This window comes from Lynx canadensis, chromosome A2, assembly GCF_007474595.2.
Source record: "Lynx canadensis isolate LIC74 chromosome A2, mLynCan4.pri.v2, whole genome shotgun sequence".
In the NCBI taxonomy this organism is placed as follows: Eukaryota; Metazoa; Chordata; class Mammalia; order Carnivora; family Felidae; genus Lynx; species Lynx canadensis.
In genome coordinates this window covers 39,901,324-39,926,834 of record NC_044304.2, presented here as the reverse complement: position 1 = coordinate 39,926,834, position 25,511 = coordinate 39,901,324, and the positions used below count along the sequence as shown (strand labels likewise).

The 25,511-nt window shown below is 38.8% G+C and overlaps 1 protein-coding gene and 1 pseudogene across 1 annotated transcript in view; both read right to left on the bottom strand.

Moving 5' to 3' along the window:
* The window catches only part of GXYLT2 (glucoside xylosyltransferase 2), a 75,546-nt gene that overhangs the window by 39,890 nt on the left and 10,145 nt on the right, over positions 1 to 25,511 (bottom strand). Inside the window, exon 4 of the mRNA XM_032592489.1 lies at positions 22,282 to 22,413. Coding sequence (XP_032448380.1) covers positions 22,282 to 22,413 — 132 coding nt within the window. The remainder of the gene's footprint in view (positions 1 to 22,281; positions 22,414 to 25,511) is intronic.
* LOC115527243 lies at positions 14,022 to 14,549 on the bottom strand (annotated as a pseudogene).

Sequence of the window (25,511 nt, the reverse complement as noted above, 5' to 3'; positions counted from 1 at the left end):
CTATTGCTGTTGAGAAATATGGAGCCCTTCTGATTTCTAATCCTTTGGATGTGACCCTTTCTTCACTATTGACACATAATATGACGTTTTCTCTCTATTGTTCTCAAAGTTCAAGTCCTTTCTGCCATTTGGTCCAGTCTGCTGTTGAATCCCTTGGTGCAGTTGAATTTTGAATTTTTTGGTGCAGTTAGTGTATTCTTCAGCTCTGTGATCCTGTTTGGTACTTTTTTATACTTTCTATCTCTTTGTTGAAATTCTCACTTTGCCTATGTATTGTGCTCTGACTTTGGTAGCATCTTTATTACTGTTAACATTTTAATCAAGTAAATCATTTATTTCCATTTTATTAAGGTCTGTCTCTGGAGTTTTATCTTGTTTTTTAATTTGTAACATATTCCTCTGTTTCTTCATTTTCCTTGACTCTCTGTGTTGGATTTTGTGCATTAGATAAAACAGCTGCCTCTTCCAGTCTCCTATACATCTCACTCAAGCTCTAGGATGTCTCAAACATTTGTGATGATTCAATCCATCTTCTTTGTTCTTAGTGGCTCCCAGTAGTTGAGAGTGCCAAGACCCATTTCAATGTGGGTGAAATGGGTATTTCCTTGCTTGCCAAATGTGTAGGAATCACTCAGCTGGTTCCTAAATTTCTTTCAGAGGGAATTATTCCATGTGTAGCTGTAGACTCAGGGTATCCATGAGAGAAGGTGAATTCAAGAGGCTCCTATGCTGCCATCTTGGACTGGAACCCTGAAAACTGAAGCCAATCTACCTCATGATGTATGACTTTTTTTCACTTAATGTAATAGTCTTTTGGTGGTTCCCTCAACCTGGAAATCTATGTCTTGCTGTTGTAAGAAATTTTCTTGGAATTAATTTCAATGTTGATTCCTATCCTTTGTGCTCTCTATTCTCACTTTTCAGAACTACTATTGTTCATATATTGGATCTTTCCTCTAATTTTCTGTTCATTTCACTGCTATTCTCCATCTCATTGGTTTTTATTGTTTATCACTCTACTTTTGGAACAATTTCTTCAACTTTTTCTGCAGTTTTTGTATTGAGTTGCTCATGTCTGCTATCAAATTTTTATTTATTTTGAGAGAGAGCAAGAGAGTGAGCAGGGGAGGGGAGAGAGAGAATCCCAAGCAGGCTCCACACTGTCAGCACAGAGCCCAACATGGGGCTCAAACTCACAAACCATGAGATCATGACCTGAGCCAAAATCAAGAGTCAGACACTTAAACTACTAAACCACCCAGGTGCCCCTACACATCTGAATTTGTAAACATTTTGGTTTTAGTCTCTAAATGTTTAATTTTTTATAGAATCCTATGCTTCTTGGGGCTCAGTCAGTTAAGTGTCCAACTCTTGATTTTTGCTCAGGTCATGATATCACAGTTATGAGATTGAGCCCCACATCAGGCTCCACACCCAGCGTGCAGCCTGCTCAAGATTCTCTCTCTTCCTGTTCCTCTACCCCTGTCCTGCTTACATGCTCACCCCCCCCACCAAAAAATCCTATGCTTCTTCATGTAGTATCTTCTTTCTCTGAGGATACTAATGATAATTTCTTTAGAAGTTTTATTTATCCTGCATATATTATTTTCTCTAAGTTGATAGTTTCTCTTTATTTGTTTTGACCTTTGTCATTTCTGTTAGAGTTTCTTCAAATGTCTTGTGATTTCTGGGTTTCTATTAACTCAGTCTGAATCAATTTTGATTGCTTGCAACCAGAGAATTATAGTAGGTACTCAACAAATATGAGTTATGATTCTTATGTTTCATAACAAACATGATACTTCCAGAACTACTAGGAGGGTAATCATGTTGGGGACAAAAAGACAATTTTCTACAGTGTATCTGATATTATAACAGTGGTGTTCTCTGCTGAGGTATGTTCCAATTGTTCTGTGTTGGTTATGGCTTGGCCAAATAGACCAAAAAAAATTTTGTTGCTATTAGCCAAGATAAGGTCCCTTTGAGAAAAAAGTTAATAATCTCAGTAGCTTCCTGCCACATATCAGTCCTTAAAATGATACTAACTATAATAAAAATAGAAACTCACACTTACTATGTGCCAGGCACAATTCTTACGGATGTTAAATGTATTAACTAAAATTTTTTACAATTTTATTTACAAATTTATTGTTGTGAGTTGGCAATATTCTTATTCCCATTTTACAGATGAATAAATTCAGGCAAAGAAAAGTAATTTCCTCAGGTTACACAGCAGTAAGTGGTATAAGCAAGATCTGAACATATTTGGGCTGCTTTAGAGTCTATAGCCTTAACAACCACACCATATTGCCTTGATATATCTCAAATTAATTTCTATCTCCATTACATGCTTCCTAGTACTGTGGCTATTAAGTTTCTTAAAGGCCCCACCATATATATATTCTTTATCCTAACAAAGTAAAAGGGCCTATCTGAAGGCTTGAGAAGAGATGTTATAGAACAAGTCATTCTTTTAAAAAATTTTTTTTTAACATTTATTTATTTTTGACAGAGAGAGAGAGACAGAGCATGAGTGGGAGAGGGGCAGAGAGAGAGGGAGACACAGAATCCAAAGCAGGCTCCAGGCTCTGAGCTGTCAGCACAGAGCCTGACGCGGGGCTCGAACCCACAGACCGCGAGATCATGACCTGAGCCGAAGTTGGATGCTCAACCGACTGAGCCACCCAGGCGCCCCAAGAACTAGTCATTTTTAACTCAGATAATAATCTGTTGTTTGGCCTCTCCAGCATATCTTCCTTCATCTTCTGAGAAGAACAACCCTCTCTCCTGTGAAAAAATCAAATACCTGTGGTTCACATGTAGGTGGCCCCTGTTGCCCACGGATGATAATGTGATTTAACTTGGGCTTATCAGAGTATCTTACCTTTCTGGCCATAATGATTATTCAGGGATGGGCACATGAGCCATTCAGGGGCAATCACAATATACCACCGGATTTTTTTCTATTTTTGAAATACAGAGACAGAAAGAGAGAACATGAGCAAGCAGGAGAGGTGCAGAGTAAGATGGAGAGGAAGAGAGAATCTTAGGCAGGCCCCATGCTCAGGGCGGAGCCCGATGTATGGCATGATCTCACGACTAACCTCATGACTGTGAGATCATGACCTGAGCCCAGATCAAGAGTCGGACACTTGGCTGGCTGAGCCACCTCGTTGCTCCTACCCCAGAATTTTTATGACAGTTATTAAGTACCATGCTTTTGATTTCTAACAGCTCTACTGAAATATAATTTACATATCAATTCATCCATTTAAAGTGAACAATTCAATGGTTTTTAATATATTCACAGAGTGGTGCAACATCATCCCAATCTTTTTTTTTTTTTTTTTTAATTTACATCCAAATAGTTAGCATATAGTGCAGTAATGATTTCAGGAGTGGAATCCAGTGATTCATCCCATACATATAACGCTCAGTGCTCATCTCAGTGAGTGTCCTCCTTAATGCCCCTTGCCCATTTAGCCCATCCCCTCCCCTACAACTCCTCCAGCAATACTGTTTGTTCTCTGTATTTAAGAGTCTCTTGTGTTTTGTCCCCCTCCTTGTCTCTCTCTCTCTCTCTCTCTCTCTCTCTCTATATATATATATATATATATATATAATATATATATATAATTTTTTTAACGTTTATTTGTTATTGAGAGACAGAGAGAGAGAGAGAGAGAGAGACATAGCATGAGCATGGGAAGGGCAGAGAGAGGAGGAGACACAGAATCTGAAGCAGGCTCCAGGCCCTGAGGTGTCAGCACAGAGCCTGACACAGGGCTCAAACTCATAAACTGCAAGATAATGACCTCAGCCGAAGTCGGACGCTTAACTGAATGAGCCACCCAGGAGCCCCTGTTTTTATATTTTTATATTACTTTTGCTTCCCTTCCCTTATGCTCATCTGTTTTGTATCTTAAATTCCACATATGAGTGAAGTCATATGATATTTGTCTTTCTCTGACTAATTTTGCTTAGCATAATACACTCTAGTTCCATCCTTGTTGCTGCAAATGGCAAGATTTCATTCTTTTTGATTGCTGAACATCATCACAATCTACTTTTAGGACATTTTCAGCATGTCAAAAAGAAATTCTGTACACATTAGCAGTCACTCCCTATTTTCCACATCCTGATTAGCCCTAGGCAAGCACTAATCTACTATCTTTATAAATAGATTTGCCTATTCAGTACATTTCATACAAATGGAATCATACAATATGTGTTGTTTTTGAATGGCTCCTTTCATTTAGCACGCTTTCAAAGCACACCCACACTGTAGTATGTATCAATAATACTTACTTCATTTCTATTTCCTGCCAAGTACTATTCCATTTCACACGCATAATGCATTTTATTTATCCAGTCAACAGTTGATGGATTGTATCCATCTTTTTGGGTTGTATCCATCTTTTATCTCTTAGGAACAATGCTGCTATGAATATTTGTGTACATATGTTTTCATTTCTCTTCATTATGTAGAAGTGGAGTTGTTGAGTCATTGGGTAACTCTATGTTTAATCTTTTGGGGAAATGGCAGACTGTTTTTCAAAGCAGCTGCACCATTTTATATTCCTACCAGCAGTGCACAGGGCTTCCAGTTTATCCACATCCTTGCCAACATTTGTTATAATGTCTTTTTGATTACAGCCATCCTAGTGGGGTGAAGTGGCATCTCAGTGTGGTTTTGATTTCATTCCCCTGATGACTAATGATGTTGAGCATCTTTTATATGTATATTTCCTCTTTTTATATCTTCTCTGGAGGCATGTCTATTCAGATCCTTTGCCCATTTTTTAATTGGGCTATTTATCTTTTTATTATTGAGTTGTAAGAATTATTTATAACAAGTTCCTTAGATATGTGATATGCAAATATATTCTCCCATTCTGTGGATGTCTTTCTTTATATTTTCTTGATGGTCTTATTTGAAGCACAGAAGTTTTCAGTTCTGATGTAGTCCAAATATCCAGTTTTTCTTTTGTTCCATGGGTTTTTGGTATCATATCTTAAAACAAACAAAAAGGGGCGCCTGGGTGGCGCAGTCGGTTAAGCGTCCGACTTCAGCCAGGTCACGATCTCGCAGTCCGTGAGTTCGAGCCCCGCGTCAGGCTCTGGGCTGATGGCTCAGAGCCTGGAGCCTGTTTCCGATTCTGTGTCTCCCGCTCTCTCTGCCCCTCCCCCGTTCATGCTCTGTCTCTCTCTGTCCCAAAAATAAATAAACGTTGAAAACAAACAAAAAAAAAAACAACACAGTCTAATTGAAGGTCCTGAAGATTTACTCCTGTATTTTCTTCTAAGACTTTTCCATTTTTAGCTCTTCTATATGGGTCTTTGATCCACTTGAATTAATTTTTTTAATATGGCATGAGGTAGGGAATACAACTTTATTCTTTTGCATGTGGATATTCAGTTTTCCTGGCACCATTTGTTGAAAAGATTACTATTTCTCCATTGAATGAATCTGTAACTATGAGAATTCATTTCTGGACTCAATTCTCTTCCATTGCTCTATATGTCTATCCTTATGCCAGTACTGCTTTGGCTTGGTTACTGTACCTTAGTAGTAAATTTTAAAATCAGGAAGTGAGAATCTTTCAACCTTGCTCACCTTTTCCAGGTTGGTTTTGGATATTTTGGGTCCCTTGAGTTCTCCTTCCTTCCTTCTTTCCTTCCTTCCTTCCTTCCTTCCTTCCTTCCTTCCTTCCTTCCTTCCTTCCTTCCTTCCTTTCTTCCTTCCTCACTCCCTCCATCTTTCTTTCTTTCTTTCTTTCTTTCTTTCTTTCTTTCTTTCATTCTTTCTTTCTAATAAAGATTATTTTTAAGAGCAGTTTCAGGTACACAACAAAATTAAGAGAAAGTACAGAGATTTCTCCTATATCTCCTGTCTCTACACATGCATAGTCTCCTCTATTATCAACATCACTCACCAGAATGGTATATTTGTTACCAAGTATGAACCTACATTGACATATCATAATAACCCCAAGTACATACTTTACATGATGGTTAACTTTTGGTGTTGTACATTCTTGGGTTTGGACAAAGGTATAGTTACATATATATACCAGTGTAATACCATATAGAATATTATCACTGCCCTAAAAACCCTCAGTGCATTGCCTGTTCATTCATTACCCTGGCTGCCCCCCAACCAGGCAAACATATTCATTGTCTCCATAGCTTTTTGCCTTTAACAGAAAGTCATATAGCTGAAATCAAAAATGTGTAGCTTTTTCAGATAGGCTTCTTACACTTAGTAATATGCATTTAAGTTTCCTCCATGACTTTTCAGGGCTTGATGGCTCATTTCTTTTTAAGCACTCAATAATATCCCATTATCTGGATGTGTCCAGTTTATTTATCCATTTACCTGCCATAGGACATCTTGGTTGCTTCCAAGTTTTCAAAATTATGAATAAAGCTGCTCTAAACATCTAAGTACAGGTTACTGTGTGGGCATGTTTTCAGCTACTTTGGGTAAATACCAAGAGTGCAACTGCTGGGTCCCATGGTAAAGGTACATTTAGTTTTGTAAGAAACCACCAAACTATCTTCCAAAGTGGCTGCACCATTTTTCTTTTCTTTTTTTTTTTTAATTTTTCAATGTTTTTATTTATTTTTGAGAGAGAGAGACAGACAGACAGACAGCACGAGCAGTGGAGGAACAGAGAGAGAGGGAGACACAGAATCCGAAGACAGGCTCCAGGCTTTGAGCTAGCTGTCAGCACAGAGCCAGATGTGGGGCTTGAACTCACGAACCATGAGATCGTGACCTGAGCCGAAGTCGGATGCTTAACTGACTGAGCCACCCAGGCACCCCATCCATTTTTCATTCCCACCAGCAAGGCATGAGAATTCCTGTTGGTCTACCCCCTCATTAGAATTTGGTAACACCAGCGTTCCTTCTGGCCATTCTAACATATGTGTAGTGGTATCTCATCATTGGTTTAATTTGCACTTCTCTGATGACATACTATATAAAGCATCTTTTCATATACTTATTTGCCATCTGTACATCTTCCTTGATTAGGTGTCTATTAAAGTCTTTGCCCATTTTTTTAAATTTAATGTTTATTTATATTTGAGAGAGAGAGAGCAAGCAGCGGAGGGGCAGAGAGAGAGAGGGAGAGAGATAGAATCCAAAGCAGACTCCAGACTCCGAGTTGCCAGCACAGAGCCCAACGCAGGGCTCAAACCCACGAACTGTGAGATCATGACCTGAGCCAAAGTCGGACGCTTAACTGACTGAGCTACCCAGGAGCCCCAGTCTTTGGCCCACTTTTAAATTAGGTTGCTTCTTAAGAGACTCTTAAAAACTGAGAACAAACTTAGGGTTGATGGGGGATGGAAGGGAGGGGAGAGTAGGTGATGGGCATTGAAAAGGGCATCTTTTGGGATGAGCACTGGGTGTGGTATGGAAACCAATTTGACAATAAATTCCATATATTAAAAAAATTAGGTTGCTTCTTATTGTTGTTTTAAAGAGTTTTTGGTATATTTTGGATAATAATCCTTTATCAGAAATTTGCAAATATTCTCTTCCAGGCTATAGCTGGTCTTCCCATTCTCATGATACTGTCTTTCACAGAGCAGAAGCTTTTAAACTGAACAAAGTCCATCTTATCAATGGTTTCTTTCATGGATCATGTCTTTGGCATTATATCTAAAAAGCCACCATGGTACCCAAGGTCATCTAGGTCTTCTCCTATGTTATCTTCCAGGAGTTTTATAGTTTTGCATTTTACACTTCAGTATCTGACCCATTTTGAGTTACTTTTTGTGAAGTATGTAAGGTCTGCATCTATATTTATCCGTTTGTATATGGATATCCAGTTGTTCCAGCACCATTCGTTGAAGAGACTATCTTTGTTCCATTGTATTGCTTCTCTGTCAAAGATCAGTTGACTGTATTTATGGGGGTCTATTTATAGACTCTCTATTCTGTTCCATTGATCTATTTGTCTATTCTTTTGCCTATACAACTCTGTTTTGATTACTATAGCTTTAGAATAAGTCTTAAAGCTGCGTAGCATCAGTTACGCAACTTTGTTCTTCTCTTTAAACACTGTATTGGATATTCTGAGCCTTTTGCCTGTCCATAAGAACTTTACAGATTGTTTATATTTTTAAAGTAACTTGGTAGGATTTTGACTGGAATTGAGGTGAATCTATAAATTGTCTTGGGAAGGAGTGACATCTTGACAATATTGAGTCTCTCTATCCTATTAAGGTCCTAAAGCTTACTTTGTAAGATTCATTAAGTACAAAATTAGCTGTTGGGTTTCTTTTTAATGTTTATTTATTTTTGAGAGAGAGAGTGTGAGTAGGGGAGGAGTAGACAGCAGGGGACAGAGGATGTGAAGCAGGCTCTGTGCTAACAGCAGAGAGCCCAATGCAGGGCTCAAACTCACAAACCATGAGATTGTGACCTGAGCTGAAGCTGGACGCTCATCCAACTGAGCCACCCAAATGCCCCAGCTGTAAGGATTTTTATAGACAGTTTTTTATCAAGTTGATAAGGTTCCCTTTAATTCCTAGTTTACTGACAGTTTTTATCATGAATAAATGTTGAAGTCTGTCAAATGTTTTTTCTGCATCTATTAATAAGATCATGTACTTTCCCTCTTTTAGCCTGTTGATGTGATGGGCTACGCTAATTGACTTTTTAAAACGATTTTTTTAAATGTTCATTTATTTTTGACAGAGAGAGAGAGAGAGAGAGAGAGACAGAGACAGAGACAGAGCATGAATGGGGGAGGGGCAGAGAGCGAGGGAGACACAGAATCTGAAACAGGCTCCAGGCTCCCAGCCGTCAGCACAGAGCCTGACGCAGGGCTTGAACCCACAGACAGCAAGATCATGACCTGAGCTGAAGTTGGACGCCCAACTGACTGAGCCACCCAGGCACCTTGTTAATTGACTTTTTAATGCTGAACCAGCCCTGCATACCTGGGATAAATCCCACTTGGTTAAGGTGTATAATATTTTCTATGCTTTTTTGGATTTGATTTGCTAATAATTTGTTGAGGATTTTTGCATCTGTGTTAATGAGAGATAATTAGTCTATAGTTCCCTTATTATCGTTTTGTCTGGTTTTGCATTAGAGCAATGGTGGCCTCATATAATGAGTTAGGAAGTATTCCCTCTTCTTCTATCCTCTGAAACAGATTGTAGAGAACTGGTATAACTTCGTCCTTAAATGTTTGATAGAATTCACCAGCAAACCCATCTGGCCCTGGTACTTTCTGTTTGTAAGGTATTAATTATTGATTCAATTTCTTTAATAGGCACAGGGTTATTCAGATCATCTATTTCTTCTTGTGTGAGTTTTGAGTTTGTGTCTTTCAAGGAATCAATCCATTTCATTTAACTTATCAAATTTGTGGTCATAGAAATGTTAGTATTTTTTTTATTAAACTTTTAATGTCCATCAAAATAAATCTGTACTAATGATGTTCCCTCTTTCATTTCTAATAATAGTAATTTGTGTCCTTTCTCTTTTTTATTTAGTTAGCCTGGTTAGAAGTTTACTGACACTATAGTTCCTTGGATTTCTGTATGAATTTTAGGATCAGCTTGTCAATTTCTGCACTGAAGTCAGGTGGGATTTTGCTAAAGACTGCACTGACTATGTAGACAATGTTGAGGACTAATGCCATCTTAACAATATTAAGTCTTTTGATCTACGAACATGAACTGTCTTTCCATTTAACTCTTCTTCAATTTCTTTCAACGACTCTTACAATTTTCAGAGTACAGATTTTACACTCATTTTGTTAAATTTATTCTTAGGCATTTTATTATTTTTGTCATTATACTTGGAATTGTTTTCTTAATCTTATTTCAGGATTGCTCATTGGAAGTGTTTAGAAATACAATTTATTTCTGTGTCTTGGTTTTGTATCTTGCAACCTTACTAAATTTGTTTAAATTTGTATTGATATTTATTTATTTTGGAGGAAGACACTTGGAGTGTGAGTGGGGGAAGGGCAAAGAGAGAGTGAGACAAAATCCGAAGCCAGCTGTCAGCAGAGAGCCTGATGCGGGGCCCAAACCCACAAACCATGAGATCATGACCTGAGCTGAAGATGGATGCTTAACCGACTGAGCCACCCAGGCACCCCACTGAATTTGTGTATTAATGCTAATTATTTTTTAAGTTGATTCCTTAGGATTTTCTATATACGATATGAAGTCATTTGACAATAGAGATAGTTTTACTTCTTTCTTTCAAATCATAATTCATTCTATTCCATTTTCTTGCCTGAATGCCCCAACTAGAACTTTCACTACAATGCTGAATAGAAATTTTGAGAGCATAGGAGCGTCTGGGTGGCTGAATCAATTAAGCATCCAACACTTGATTTCGGCTCAGGTCATGATCTCACAGTCCTGAGATCGAGCCTTGCATAGAGCTCCGTGCTGAGTGTGGAGCCTGCTGGAGATTCTCTTTCCCTCTGCCCCTCCCATGCTCATGCAAGCGTGTGTGTGTGTGTGTGCATAGTCTTTCTCTCTAAAAGAAAGAAAGAAAGAAAGAAAGAAAGAAAAGAAATTTTGAGAGCATTTAACTATTTTTTATCTGATCTTAGAGGTAAAGAATTCAGTCTTTTGCCATTAAGTATAACACCAATTGTGAAGTTTTTATAGAAGCCCTACATCAGGTTGAGAACGTTCTCTTCTATTCTTAGGGTTGAATGTGTTTTTTTTTTTTTTTCATAAAGGGCACTAGATTTTGTCAGTTTTTTCTGCATCTATTGAGATATTCATGACCTTTTTGTTCTTTATTCTGTTTACATATTATATTACATTAATTGAATTTACTATGTTAAACCAACTTTGTATCCCTGGGGATAATCCCACTTAGCTATAGTGTATAATCCATTTTTGAGTTGCTGGATTTTCTATGGTAGTATTTGTTGAAGATTTTTCCATCTCATGAATTTTTACATTCATGAGTAATTGGTCTGTAATTGGTCTGACATCTTGTGATGTCACTGCATGGTTTTGGTAACAGGTTAATATATGGCCTAATAGAGTGAGTTGGGACATATTTACTTCTTTTCTATTTTTTTTTTGAAAGACATTGGAAACAATTTGTATTAATTATTTAAAGGTTTGGTAGAACCCGCCGATGAAACCATCTAGTCCTGAGCTGAAGTCGGACGCTCACCAACTGAGCCACCCAGGCGCCCCAAAAGTACTTTCTTACTGTTTGCACAGATTATTAAAGAATAGACGATCAGAAGTCAGTCTTTACCCTGTAACTTTTGCCTTTGGGGTTCATTCTCTGAAATGACCTCTACCAGAGGCGCCTGGGTGGCTCAGTCGGTTGAGCGTCCAGCTTCGGCTCAGGTCATGATCTCACCGTTTGTGAGTTTGAGTCCCACCTCAGGCTCTGTGCTGAGTTGTCATTTTCAAAGTTGTCCATTTCATCTAAGTTATCTAACTGACTATCATACAGTTTTTTATACTGTTGCTTTACAATTCTTTTTATATCACTAATGTTGGTATTCATCTCCCCTCTTTCATTCCTGACTTCAGTAATTTGAGTCTTCTTTTTCTCTCTTGTTCAGTCTAGCTACAGGTTTATCAATTTTGTTGATCTTTTCAAAGAACGAACTTTCAGTTCTGTTGTTATCCTCTATTCCTTGTCTATTCTCTACTTCATTATTTTTTACTCTAATCTTTACTCTTTCCTTCCTTGCTCTTGCTTGGATTTGGTTTGTTCTTTTTCAAGTGTATCAGGTAGAAGGTTAAAATATTGATTTAAAATCTTTCCTCATTTGTCGGGGCGCCTGGGTGGCTCAGTCGATTAAGCGCCCGACTTCAGCTCAGGTCACGATCTCGCGGTCCGCGAGTTCGAGCCCCGCATCGGGCTCTGGGCTGATGGCTCAGAGCCTGAAGCTTGCTTCTGATTCTGTGTCTCCCTTTCTCTCTGCCCCTCCCCCGTTCATGCTGTGTCTCTCTCTGTCTCAAAAATAAATAAACGTTAAAAAAAATTAAAAAAAAAAAAAAAAAAAAAGAAAATCTTTCCTCATTTGTAATGTAGCAGTTTACAACTATAAGTGTCCATCTAAGTACTGCTTCAGCTGCTCTCATAAGTTTTGGTATGCTTATTTTCATTTATCTCAAAGTATTTTCTAATTTTTTCTGTAATTTCTTTTTTGGCCCATTGGTTATCTAGGAGTGTGTTATTTAATTTCCACATTATTTTTGAGTTTCCCAAATTTCTTTCTCTTAATGACTTCTAATTTCATTCCACTGTGGTCAGAGAACATACTTTACGTGACTTCAGTCCTTTTTAATTCATTGAGGCTTGTTTTGTGGCCTAACATGTGGTCTGCCATGGGAATGTTCCATATGCACTCAGAAGAACGTGGGTTCTACCAGTCTTGGGTGGAGGGCTCTATAGGTATCTGTTAGTCCAATTGCTTTTAAGTGTTGTTCAGGTCTATTTCCTTGTTGATGATCTACCTATTGAAACCCATTATTGAATGGGGGCATTAAAGTCTCCCATTATTATTGGTGGACTGCCTATTTCTCCCTCGAATTCTGTCAGTTTAGGCTTCATGTTGTATATTTATAATTGTTATATCTTCTTGGTGGGTTAATGTTTTTAGCATTATAAAATGTGCCTGTTTTCCTCTAGCAATTTTTTTTCAGTTCTGTGCTGTCTGATATTAGTATAGCCACTCCAGCTATCTTGTGGTTGCTGTTTGATTGACATCTTTTTCCATCATTTTGCTTCTAACCTATTTGTATCTTTGAACCTAAGGTATGTTTCCTGTACATAGCAGATTATTTTTTTTTTATCAACTATCTCTGGCAATTTCTGCCTTTTGATTGGATAAAACAATCCAATCAATCATAGTTGAATTTATGTCTCCCATTTTACTTTTTCTTCTCAATATGTCTCCTGTCTCTTTTGTTCCCATACTCTTCCTTTACTGCTTTCTTTTGCATTGAGTAGATATTTTCTAATGTAACATTTTAAGATAGTGATTTGTTTTTACCATATTTTTCTTCAGTGGTTGCTCCCGGGCTTACCATATATATCTTATCAAAATATGCTTCAGATTTATACTAACTTAATTCCAGTAAGGTACACTAATGTCAGTCCTATATAACTCTATTCTCTTGTCTCCATTTTGTGATGTCATTGTTGTATGTATTACATCTATACCTGTCACAAACCCAGTAATATACTGTTGTAATCACTACTTCATGTAATTGTACGTGTTTTAAAGAAGCTCGGAGAGGAAGGAGAACAAGGATATATTTATGGAGTTTGTTATATTAACCTTCTTCTACCATTTCTGATTTTCTTCATTTGTTCCTGTGGATTTGAGTTACTCTCTGGTATCATTTTGTTATCCCCCACAACTTTGCTCAACTCCAACCACCTTTGTGTTATTATTTTTAAATACATTACATTTCTATGTTACAGTCCCAACAATACAGTTACATACATATTGTATTATATAATTGTTTTTAAAGTAAATTAAGAGAATAAATGATAAGAAATATTCATTATAGGAGTGCCTGGATGGTTCAGTCAGTAATGCATGTGACTTTTGATCTCAGGGTTATGAGTTCAAGCTCCACACTGGGTGCCGAAATTACTTTAAAAAGAACTAAGAAATATTCATTATAATGTTTTCTATATAATTGCCTTTACTAAGGCTCTTTTTTATGAAGTGATTTTGAATTGCTGTCTGGACTCATTTGCTTTTAGCATGAAGAACTTTCTTTAGTATTGCTTATAAGTCAGTTCTGCTAGCACCAAACTATCTCAGTTTTCTTTATCTGGGAATGACTCAATTTTACCTTCTCATTCTCCTTCTTCTTTTTTTTTTTTTTCTGTGAAAAGTTTTATTGTTTCCATTTGGTGCATGGATTGGGAGAGGGTTGGGAGAGGCCTCAAGGCTCCAGGGTGGTTTAAAAGCTGCCTTGTGGCCTCAGGAAGAGGCTCAGGCATAAGTCCCCACACCACAGGGATGCCAGAAGGCCCCTCAAAGGCTGCTGGGCTTGAGCAGTTTGTAGTCATGCTTAAGTGTGAGCCTTTCAAAAAGATACTTGCCCAGCCCATCCTGGGGAGGTTAGAAAGCTTGTCGTCCATCTTCTTGATGAGTTTCACCTCCTCATCTAGGAAGTGGTTCTCCAGGAAGTCACAGAGATAGGGGTCTGCGTGGGCAGAACCCGGGGCATGCAGATCCAAAAGGGTCTGGTTCAGGTCTTCTCCAGAACAAGGGCTGCTTCCATGGCATCCAAGGTTTTACTCCACTCATCTGGGGATGGCTTCTGCACATCCTGGGCATGGCTGCGGTGCTGGTTTTGCATCTTCAAGGGACAGCTCAGTAGGCTCATTCTGCTTCAGCCAACTTGTGGAAAGAGTGGCCCATGCCCTCCAGAGCTACATCTTTGCAGAAATAGAAGCCCAGAAAGAGGTAGGTGTAGGAGGCCGGTAGATCCATGCTGACCAGGTGGTTGACAGCAGCATCCACTTCTGTGGAATAATTCTGATGAATCTGAGAGTTCATATTGATAGCTAATAAGGAGCTAAGCTCAATACAGGGTCTTGGCTGGTCCCGGAGGCAGAGGGTAGCTGAGAAGATGGCTCTGAAGGTTGAGACTGAAAAAAATTTGGAGGGTGGTAGGAGGCTGGTAGAAGAGGCATGCCTGGGTCTATTCCATCCAAACCCCGTTGAAGCAAGAAACAGATCCAGAGGACTGTTGGGCACACAGCCTATCTCACCTTCATTTTTAAAACAGTTTTGCTAGATATAAGATTTTTGGTTGACAGTTTCCCCCCACCCCTTGGCACTTCAAATATGTCATCCCATGGCCTTCTGGCCTCCACAGTTTCTAAAGAGAAATTTGCTGTTAATCTTAATGGAGTTCCCTTGTATGTAACAAGTTGTTTTTCTCTTGTTACTTTTAAGACTTGTCTTTCAGGATCTTTACTATGATTTGTCTGCATGTGGACCTCCTTGAGTTTATCTTACTTAGAGTTCTGTGAACTTTGATGGGTAGATAGTTTTTCATCAAATTGGCACGTTTTCAACCATTATTTCTTCAAATAGTTTTTTCTATTCCTCTCTCTCTTTCCCCTCTCCTTCTGGCACTCTCATCATGCATATGCTCACTTGCTTTATGTGTTGCACATTTCTCTCAGTTTCTGGTCAATTTTAATCATTATTTTTCTCTGCTCCTTGGATTGCATGACCTTTATTGATCTATCTGCAAATTTACCAATTCTTTCTACTTTAATTTCAAATCTGCTGTGAGCTCCTTTAATGACTTTTCATTTCAATCATTGTAACTGTTAACTCCAGAAGTTCAATTTGGCTGTTTTTAAATATAAGTTTCATCTTTTTACCGATATTCTTAGTTTTATGAAATATTGTCATCATAGCTTACTTTACTTAAGTATGGTTCCCTTTTGTTGCTTGAAAATATAATGGCTGGTTTGAAGTCATTTGTTATTTGTGTGTGCGTGTGTATGCGTGTTAGATTGCTTTTAATTACTGACAGCTGGGGAGAGCTGGGGTCCCAAGTGGTGGTGATGTCCCTACCTCCTGGTCAGACCCTCAGGAATCAGGCTGGTACCCACAGGTCCTGAGCCCACACCAGCAGAGCCCCAGGGCTGTACTATGTCCCTAGGGATGAGACCCCATCAAGTGACCAGAGCGAGGCCTGGCTCCCAAGGGGTGAAGTCTTTTTCTATTAAATCTGACATCTGGGTCCTATCACAGGCATTTTCTATTGCTTGCATTTTTTCCTGTGAATGAGTCACAGTTTTCCGTTTCTTTGCCTCAAATTTTTTTGATGAAAAAATATGGATAACGTATTTAGCATGTTAATGTATTATAGTATGATAGGATGTTTTAGATAATATATTTTAGCAACTCCAACCTACATGGCTTATTTATGTTTTTTATTTCTTTTTTTTAATTTTTTTAATGTTTATTTATTTTTGAGAGAGAGAGAGCAAGCAATCAGGGGAGGGGCAGAAAGAGAGGGAGACACAGATTTGAAGCAAGCTCCAGGCTCTGAGCTGTCAGCAAAGAGTCCGATGCAGGGCTTGAACTCACAAACTGCAAGATCATGACCTGAGCTGAAGTCAGACGCTTAACTGACTGAGCCACCCTGGCACCCTTTGATGTTTATTTATTTATTCATTTGTTTAGAATCTTGCCTGGACTATTTTAGGAAAGTCCACTTCACCCACTCTATGCAGCCGGTGGTATTGTTCCTCAGTGGGTGCAGCCTGGGGCATGCACACAGCCATCCTGAAATGATAGTGGTTTTATCACCTCTTTTTGACTGACTCTCTAATCTTTCTGTTAAGCTGTCTACCTCTGATGATATTACACCCAGCTATTACCCTCCACTAACTGCCAGCTAATTGTTTTTGAGGCACTAAGTGCTCCTCCATCTGATCCAATTCATTTTAGGCTTATTTGCAGGGATAGTTATTGAGGCCAGTCTTTGAACGTTGTTCTGGCACCAAGAAGGCACTTTTTATCTGTCTCTTTCCCTGTTCTCCCTGGTAAACTAACTAGCTTATAGTTTAGTTTGTTGCTCTCATGAAGGTACCAGCTTCCTCTTAATTAAGGAAGCCCCAGGATGTTGGCTACATTTGCCTAGAATTTAAGCTCTGTGATACATAGCTGTAGAGATGAGAACTCCTCATGGCCTGCCCTCCCTAAGTTAATACCGTATCAATCAACCAGGAGCTGGGGAGAAAGGATCCCTGTATTCTTGACTGAATTGCCCAGAGTTGACATTCCATCATGCTGAGTTGGAAGGGGAGACCAGAGGGAGGTTCAAATGTCACAGACTCTCCCTCTTTCTTACCAAGTTTTACTGTAACAGGGAGAAAACCAGCATGTCTGACTCCATGTTGCTTCTATTTCCCTTGCTAGTGTGACGGAAGCTTAGAAACTTCTGCTTTAGCCCTAGAGGTAGCCATGTTAATCAGCGAAGACATTTTGCTTACGGCTAAGATTTGGAAACAGTGCTTTCTACCCAAAATCTACCTTACCTGAGGAGATAGGGAAGCACATACAGAAATGACTATGATATGCTTAACATTCACAGGAATGACATGACCAGATTCCTGTACACAAAGATCACTGACCAAGGACAAAAAAGTTACACAACCTTCTTCAGATATCTACAGACATCAGTCATCTTTGGACTCCAATTCCCTCTCAGTTCCCTCTTTTGCTAACAACATAAAAGAAGCTCAAATTTCCTGCCAAGGGGAGATGGTTCTTTAGGACAATGGTCGGCATCCCCTTGGTTTTCTGGCTTTCCAAATAAAGTCACTTTACTTACCCTAATATCTTGCCTCTAGATTATGGGCCTGTTATGTAGCGAGCAAAGCAAGCTTGGATTTGGTTACATTAGTAGATTTTCTTGAATAATCTGTTTCTTTATTTGCTTAGGTCCTTATCATAATGTCCAAAGATTCTAGATAGTTGCTTTAAAAATAATTTTTACCACTTATGCCTATCTCTCTGGGGAACATTTGCACAGAGTTCTTCTGCCACCATTTTGGAAGTAGCCACCCTTTCTGCTTTTTCTGCTTTTTCTACTAGGCTAAGCTTCTAGCATTTGGATCTCAGGCTGCTTCAAGCAATCATTATACTCCTGGAGTGAGCCCTGGAAGGACTGAGGGAGAGGCACTCAGAGCCTGGGTGACATATGTGAGCCCCCAGATCAGTCCTATGCTTGGGATCATCTGCATTTCACTGTCAGTTAAGCCAAAAAATTTCCTTCTTTCTTTAGCTACTTGGGAGTTGAGTTTTTTCACAGGTAACCAAGAGTTGTAACTAATATCCTGAATGTCAAGCTTTTAATAGTGTGTGAGTAAATGATAAGGAGTGTGGAAAGCTTGTTCAACCAAACTGGGATCGAGGGTCATTTTCAAGGGATCTTTTTGATAGCTCATCTTATCCTAATAATTTATGGCTTCTTAATGTTTAATGAAATATAGAGACATCATTTGTAGTGATTCTAATAGATGTTCCTCTTACTAAGGATTTTTAATATGTTCTCATATATCTGTCAGTATTTGTTGATGTCCAAAGCACTGGTTCCAAGGAAGCCTGAATGTTAACTGCTAACGCTGAGTTATAATATTAATAATAGCACAGAGGCCTGACCTTAATTATAGAAAGTTCTTATAAGTCAGGTAACCTCTCTTGTCCATTAGCTTATAGCTGACTCATTAAAATATTTCTTGTAAGTATACAGTTTTCCAAATATTGGAACCAGTTACAAACCTCTTTAACAAACTGTAAGCAGAAAAAGGAAAGATTACATATTGCTACTTGAGATGTGATGTAGAAAACCTAGGTAATCGAAGATTTCTATTTATTTGTCATGGTATGCCTTTGAAATATTAAAGGATGAGTCAACTTTGTTAGAAATATCGAAATGTCCAGAAAATTCAGGAAGAATTTACAGGTCAAGGCTGTAAGCAATTTTATCCTACCTCTCATGACAATATCCTTCACTAACTTCTTCCTCTGAGATGGATGGTTGTGGCCAAGTGTTGGGAGCAAGAATGACATGAGACATTATTGTAATCTTGGAATTTATCAAAACTTTGTTAAAGGGGGCCTTTCTCCTCGAGTGAGAACTACATAGCACCTTAACCTAATGTAAATTTCCACAATGGATGCCATTTGCCAATAAAGTCTCTGAAGATTCTGCAATTCAATGATCCCTGTCATGTTTTAAATATCTCTAGGGTCCCCAGAAGACCACAATTAGTGAGGACGTAGATTTTTGGAATCAAGGAGGCAGAGTGTGCAACAAAATGTATAGAGCCATTATAAAATCTCAGTAATTCCAATTAAATGGGAGAAGGGTATTATGAATTCATGACACTCCATTATTTTTTTTTTAATTTTTTTTTTAACATTTATTTATTTTTGAGACAGAGAGAGACAGAGCATGAACGGGGGAGAGTCAGCGAGAGGGAGACACAGAATCGGAAGCAGGCTCCGGGCTCTGAGCTGTCAGCACAGGGGCCCGATGCGGGGCTCGAACTCACGGACCGCGAGATCGTGACCTGAGCCGAAGTCGGTGCTCAACCGACTGAGCCACCCAGGCGCCCCAACACACTCCATTATTTTTACCATAGTGAAAGCTTTATGGCTGTCACTAAAGGAAAAGGGAAAAGTACTCTAGGATAAATTTGAATAAACAGATTTGATTTATTTCTAATTGACAGATTGTTTTAAATACTTTCAGCTTCTGAGTTACCTGAAAGTGGTATGCATCTTAGACAGCTTACTAGTACAAGCCAGCTGGAGCTTACTTTGCACTAATAATGGTCCTGCTCTTAGAACCATTATTCACAGAAATAGAAAATTAAAGGTCCACTGGTTTCTGGGACTTCATAAATCATGAATTGGTGGGATCTGAATTCCACTAACTGTACTTAAGAAACTAATAGGCTTTGGTTGCAGACTTGTACTCTGATCTTATTCTGATAGTGAGATCTTATGTGAGAAGGGGTTTTATTTCTACAGGCTTGGGGTAGATGACACTGCCTCAGAATATGGGTGAGACTGTGGTTCTCAATCGACTGACCTACCACTTGCTAGAATGTTCGCATTTTGGGACCTCCATCTTCACTCTGCTGGCTCAGTAGTACATTTGATTTGGTTTTACAGAGATGAATTTCAAGGAAAACATCACCTAGACTTTACTTCAAATTACCCTGAGGTTCAATACATTCTATTGATGCCCCAAAACGCCATGCTCATAATCTGCTGTTATGATACACAACTTGGAGAAGGTAAATGTCCTGTCAACTACAATCCCTCTTTATTATTTTTAAGGAGGGCTAGTTTCCATTATCAAAAGCAGATAAGGAATACCAGCACTCATTTGTCATTCAAAATGGAATGCTTACTTAGCTGGGAATGAATGAAAACCATCATGTGGTAGGTTTGTTTTTTTAATCGTGGCAATAAAGGCACAACTCAAGGTCAGGGAAAATTCAAATGTGGCTCCACTGGGTTGCTTATATTTTTTGGATAGGTGGGAGAGACAATTTTCCAATAGGAACCTGGGTTTTGAATACATTTTCCCCCCCTAAAACAGAGATAAGGAAAAGAAACCTGACATTTTTTTCTCATCTTCTGACATGGTAATTAGTTATTATATTACCAACACACAGATTTTAGTTCCAGTTTAAATTAGTTGTTCCTTACCCACACTTTTACGCAGTTAATCCCACCTCACATGAAGGTCCATGGCATGTGACAAACAGGCCATTTCATGAGTGAGTGAGCGTGCACAGACACCAAGAGGACCACCAGGCCTTTTTCTTCTCACGGGTTCTAGGTAAGAAATGCTAAAAGGACCAACTTGCCATTTAGGATTTCAAGCCGACACACGGTGCGATTTTTCTGCATGGCCATCTCCCAGGCACCTCTGAGTCAAAATAGGACCCAAATTAAACTCATCTCCCTCCTATGAAAACTGGTCACCCTTTTGCCTTTTCCATCTCTCCGAAGACCACCATGCATTAAGTAGGATGAACCATAACAAGGTCATCAATAGCTGAATATAGGCAATTTCAAACAGATCAGCCTTAATATCTGTTCAGGTCAGAAACCTGGGTGAAATACTTATCACCGCACTCTCCCAATTCAACTCTTACTACTAGCCAATCACGAGGACTGGTAAATACTACTTCTTGGGGAGGTTCTGAATCCATCTTTAGGGCACCCATCATAGCCTACCTCATCAGCAACTGGTCTAGCGATTCCACCATCCACACTGCAATGAACTAGTGTGTCCTCTTTAAAACACAAGTCAGATCATGCCACTTCCAAGCCAGAGATCAGTCAATGGCTTTTCAGTGTCCTTACCACAAAGACCAGACAATACAACTGCTACTGGCCTCTTCATTCACTCTATGTTCTGGTTACTCTACCTTCTTTTATTATCCCAAACATGCTCCTTCCCAATTCAGGGCCTTTGAACATATTACTGTATCTGCTTAATACCCTCTTCTCTCTCATTGCCAACCAGGCCCTTGCCACTCAGTGATCCCCACTTCTCCGGTGTTCATGCCTCAGCATAAATGCAACGTCCCAAAAGAATCTTCTATGACCTTTCTCTGACCAGTGTGGAACCCCAGGTTACATATATCCATGGGACTTCAGCATAGATCATACTTTCAATTACCTGTCCAGTGCCCTGCTAGGCTCAAACTCCAAGGGAGCAAGGCTATCGCTAACTTGCTCATTACCATATTGCCATCACTAACCCAAGGCCTAGTACTTAATGGGCACCAAGTAAATGTTTGCCAAAAGCACAAATCTGTCACAAATGTGAAGAGTGCAATTCATAAGTCAAAAAGCTGCCATCTTTGCTCCATGATAGACATCAGTGTTGATCTATCTTCGGTGAGGGGCACCTGGGTGGCTCAGATGATTAACCATCTGACTTCAGTTCAGGTCATGATCTCATAGTTCATGAGTTTGAGCCCCACCTTGGGTTCTACGCTGACAGCTCCGAGCCTGCTTTGAATTCTGTGTCTCCCTCTCTCTGTTCCTAACCTACTTGCGCTCTGTCTCTTTCTCAAAAATAAACATTAAAAAAATTTTTGATGTATCTTCAGTGATTCTTCTATTTAGGATTTTTAAAAAGGTAACAAAAGCATTCAATTAAAAAATTAAAAACTGAAAGCCTGATCCAGAACTCTGGGCCTTTTTTGAACTATTCCCTAGCATGGCTACATCTGGCAATAGTTATTGTTATAAGAGAAATAATAATAATCACAAAGACTCATAATACAAGACATGCTTTGGATGCTCTCAGTCCCTCAATCTTGTGGAAAGACAACTTTTTTTTAAGTTTATTTATTTATTTTGAGAGAGAGAGAGAAAAAGAGAGACAGAAAGAGACAGACAGTGAGGAGACAGAGAATCCCTAGCAGGTTCTGCACAGTTACCACAGAGCCCAATGTGGAGCTTGAACTCACGAACCGTCAGAACATGACCTGAATGGAATCAAGAGTCGGACACTCAACCAACTGAGCCACCCAGGTGCCCCTGGAAAGATAACTTCTTGCACACAAGAACCCTTTCTCTATATCTTGAAGAGTAAGGAAATCTACAGAATCCAAGAGAAACACATTTCCAGCTTTAAGTAAAATGTTTAACACCAGTTAATTTCACCATGTTTGCAAGAGCAATTGTCTCCTGAGAACACCTTATTAAAGGCTTGTGTTCCTACCGGAAGAAAGAGTCTCTGAGCAGCACACGGTTTGAATAATTTCTTCCATTCCTGAGGGTTTCCAACCGAAAATGTGATGGGGTAGATTCGGTGCTCGAACTTCTTTGTATATGAGTCAGGCCACTGTCGTAACTAAAAAACAAGGAATACAAGAAGAGGATGATTAGGCCCCAGAGATACAGAAAACATCTGAAGCTTCTGCATGTTCAAGTGGACACTATTCAGGCAACTTACACAGAAAATCTAACTTCACCACCACTATTAGTGCTCAGTGAATGAAAGACCATGGCTAGAATTAAAAAAAATAATAATGATAACATCCAGAGTTAGCAAGGGTGTTAGGAGGCTGGTACATAAATAACACAAGGGGAGTATAAATTTGAGTAAACTTCCAAGAGGGCACTTTGGAAACTGGCAATAACCAACTTCAAAAGATAAAGGCGCAAGACTTTCAATACAACCTACTTTGTAATAAAAAAAAAAAAAAATCCTTGTGAACAAACTAAATGACCAATAAGTACGAACTGGGAAAATTAATTATGATAGAACTATACAATAGACTACTGTTAACAGTTAAAATAAGATAGATCAATATTTTCTGGCATGGAAAAATGTTTATGATAGTTAGGTTTTAGAAAAAGCAAAATAAAAAAGAAATTTCATAATATAAGTTCCGTCTTGGAAAACATATGCATATATATTTCATATGGAGAGAAAAATCTCTACAGATGGACACTGAATTGTTATAAGTGGGCACCTGTGGAGGTGGTGGTGGTGATTTCGTTTTTTAAGTTTATACTTCTGTGTTCTTTAGAACTTTTACAATGAGTATATATTATTTTCTTTGCATATGTTATTTCATTAATGGGCTTTAGTTTTCAGAGCGGTTTTATGTTTATAGAAAAACTAAGCAGGAAGCATAGAGTTCCCATCTACCCTTCCCCCTTTCCCTCTCTACCCCCCAGTTTCCATTTCTATTATCTACATCTTGCATTAGTGTGGCATATTGTTGCAATTGATGAACTAGTATCAATATGTTAGCAAGTAAAGTCCATAGCTTATCTTAGGGTTCACTCTTTGTGTTGTACATTCTATGGATTTTGACAAATGTATAATGGCAGGTATGTACCACTACAGAATAGTTTCAGCACCCTAAAAATCCCTTCCCCGTTCCCTCCCACTGAATTCCTACAACCACTGATTATTTTTTTTAATGTTTACTTATTTTGTGAGACAGAGAGAGAGAGAGAGAGAGAGGAGCAGGGGAAGGGCAGAGAGAGAGAGAGAGAGAGAGAGAGAGAGAGAGAATTCCAAGCAGGCTCCGAGCTGTCAGCTTGGAGCCCCAATGTGGGCCTCTAACTCACAAACCGTAAGATAGTGACCTGAGCCAGAATTGAGAGTCAGCCGCTCAACCGACTGAGCCACCCAGGCACCCCTACAACCACTGATTATTTTACTGTCTCTTAGTTTTGCCTTTTCCAGAATGGGATATAGTTGGAATCATACAGTATATAGCCTGTTCAGATCGGCTTCTTATACAGAGCAGTATGCATTTAAGGTTTCCCTATGTCTTTTTGTAGACTGATAGCTTATTTATTTTTTATTTTTTTTTTAATTTTTTAAACATTTATTTATTATTGAGAGACAAGAGACAGAGCATGAGCATGGGAGGGGCAGAGAGAGGAGGAGACACAGAATCCGAGGCAGGCTCCAGCCTCTAAGCTGTCAGCACAGAGCCCGACGCAGGGCTCGAACTCACAAACTGTGAGATCATGACCTGAACTGAAGTCGGACGCTTAACCGACTGAGAAATCCAGGTGCCCCAATAGCTTATTTATTTTTTAGAGCAGAATAACGTTCCATTGTGTGGATATACAATGGTTAGTTTCTGCATTCACCCATAGAAATACATCTTGCTTGCTTCCAATTTGGGGTGATTACAAATAAAGCTGCTATAAACATTCATGTGCAGGTTTCTGTGTGGACAATTTTTCAATTCATCTAGGGAAAAAGTCAAAGAGTCTGATTGCTGGATTGTATGGTCAGTCTCCATGTAGCTTTCTAAGAAATGGTCAAACTGCTTTCCAAAGTTGCTGTGCTGTCTTGTGTTCCCACCAGCAATGAGATTTTCTGTTGCTGTACCTCCTCAATAGCATTTAGTGTTGTGGATTTTAGCCATTCTGATAGGCATGTAGGTATCTCGCTGTCTTCAGCTGCAGTTCCCCAAGGACATTTGATGTTGAGCATCCTTCCGTATGCTTATCTGCTTCCCCACTGACACCATAGTTCTACTTCTAAGAATTTTCTAAGGAAAAATTCCAAAAGTACATTCATATTTATTACAAGGTTGTTTATCATAATGTTGTCTGTGACAGTGAAAAGTTGGAAACAACCTAAATAACAATTTGGTTAAATAAGCTCTGGGGTTTGTCTACAGACAGAATATGATGCAGCAACTAATGACAACAATGTACAATGAGCGTTGGCAAGCTGTTGGTTGTACAAGGATCAAATCCAACCTGCTACCACAAGCACATAGCCAAGAATGATTTGATATTTTCAAATAGTTAAAAAAATAAAAACAAATGTAATATTCTGCGACATGTGAAAACGACATGAGATTTGAATTTCGGTGTCCATAAATAAAAGTTTTATTGGAACGCTGCCACACCTAATTATTTACATATTTCTATGGCTGCTTTTACAATGAATATCAGAGCTGAGTAGCTACGAGACCACACAGCATGCAAAGCCTAAAAAAGTTACCGTCTGGTACTTCACATAAGAAAGTAGCTAACCCCAGTTTTAGAAGAAATTCAATAATATAAGACTCAGTGATATAAAAGGGAATGTAGGATACGATCTCATTTCTGATGTTTATATGAAAAGAAAAAGAATATAAATAAATACATAAAAATTGCTCTCCCTGACCATTAATAGGAAGGTTGATTTTTTCCTTTATAATTTTATGATTTTTTAATAATGTACATATAATGCTTATATGGTCACATAAAAATGTTTGAAGAGGGGCACCTGGATGGCTCAATTGATTAGGTATCTGACTTCTGATTTCAGCTCAGGTCATGATCTCATGGTTCATGAGTTCAAGCCCCATGTTGGGCTCCCTAGAGCCTGCTTGTGATTCTCTCTCTCTGCCCCTCCTCAGCTCACACACACTGTGCACACACTCTCTCAATATAAATAAACTTAAAAATGAATAACTTTGCAAT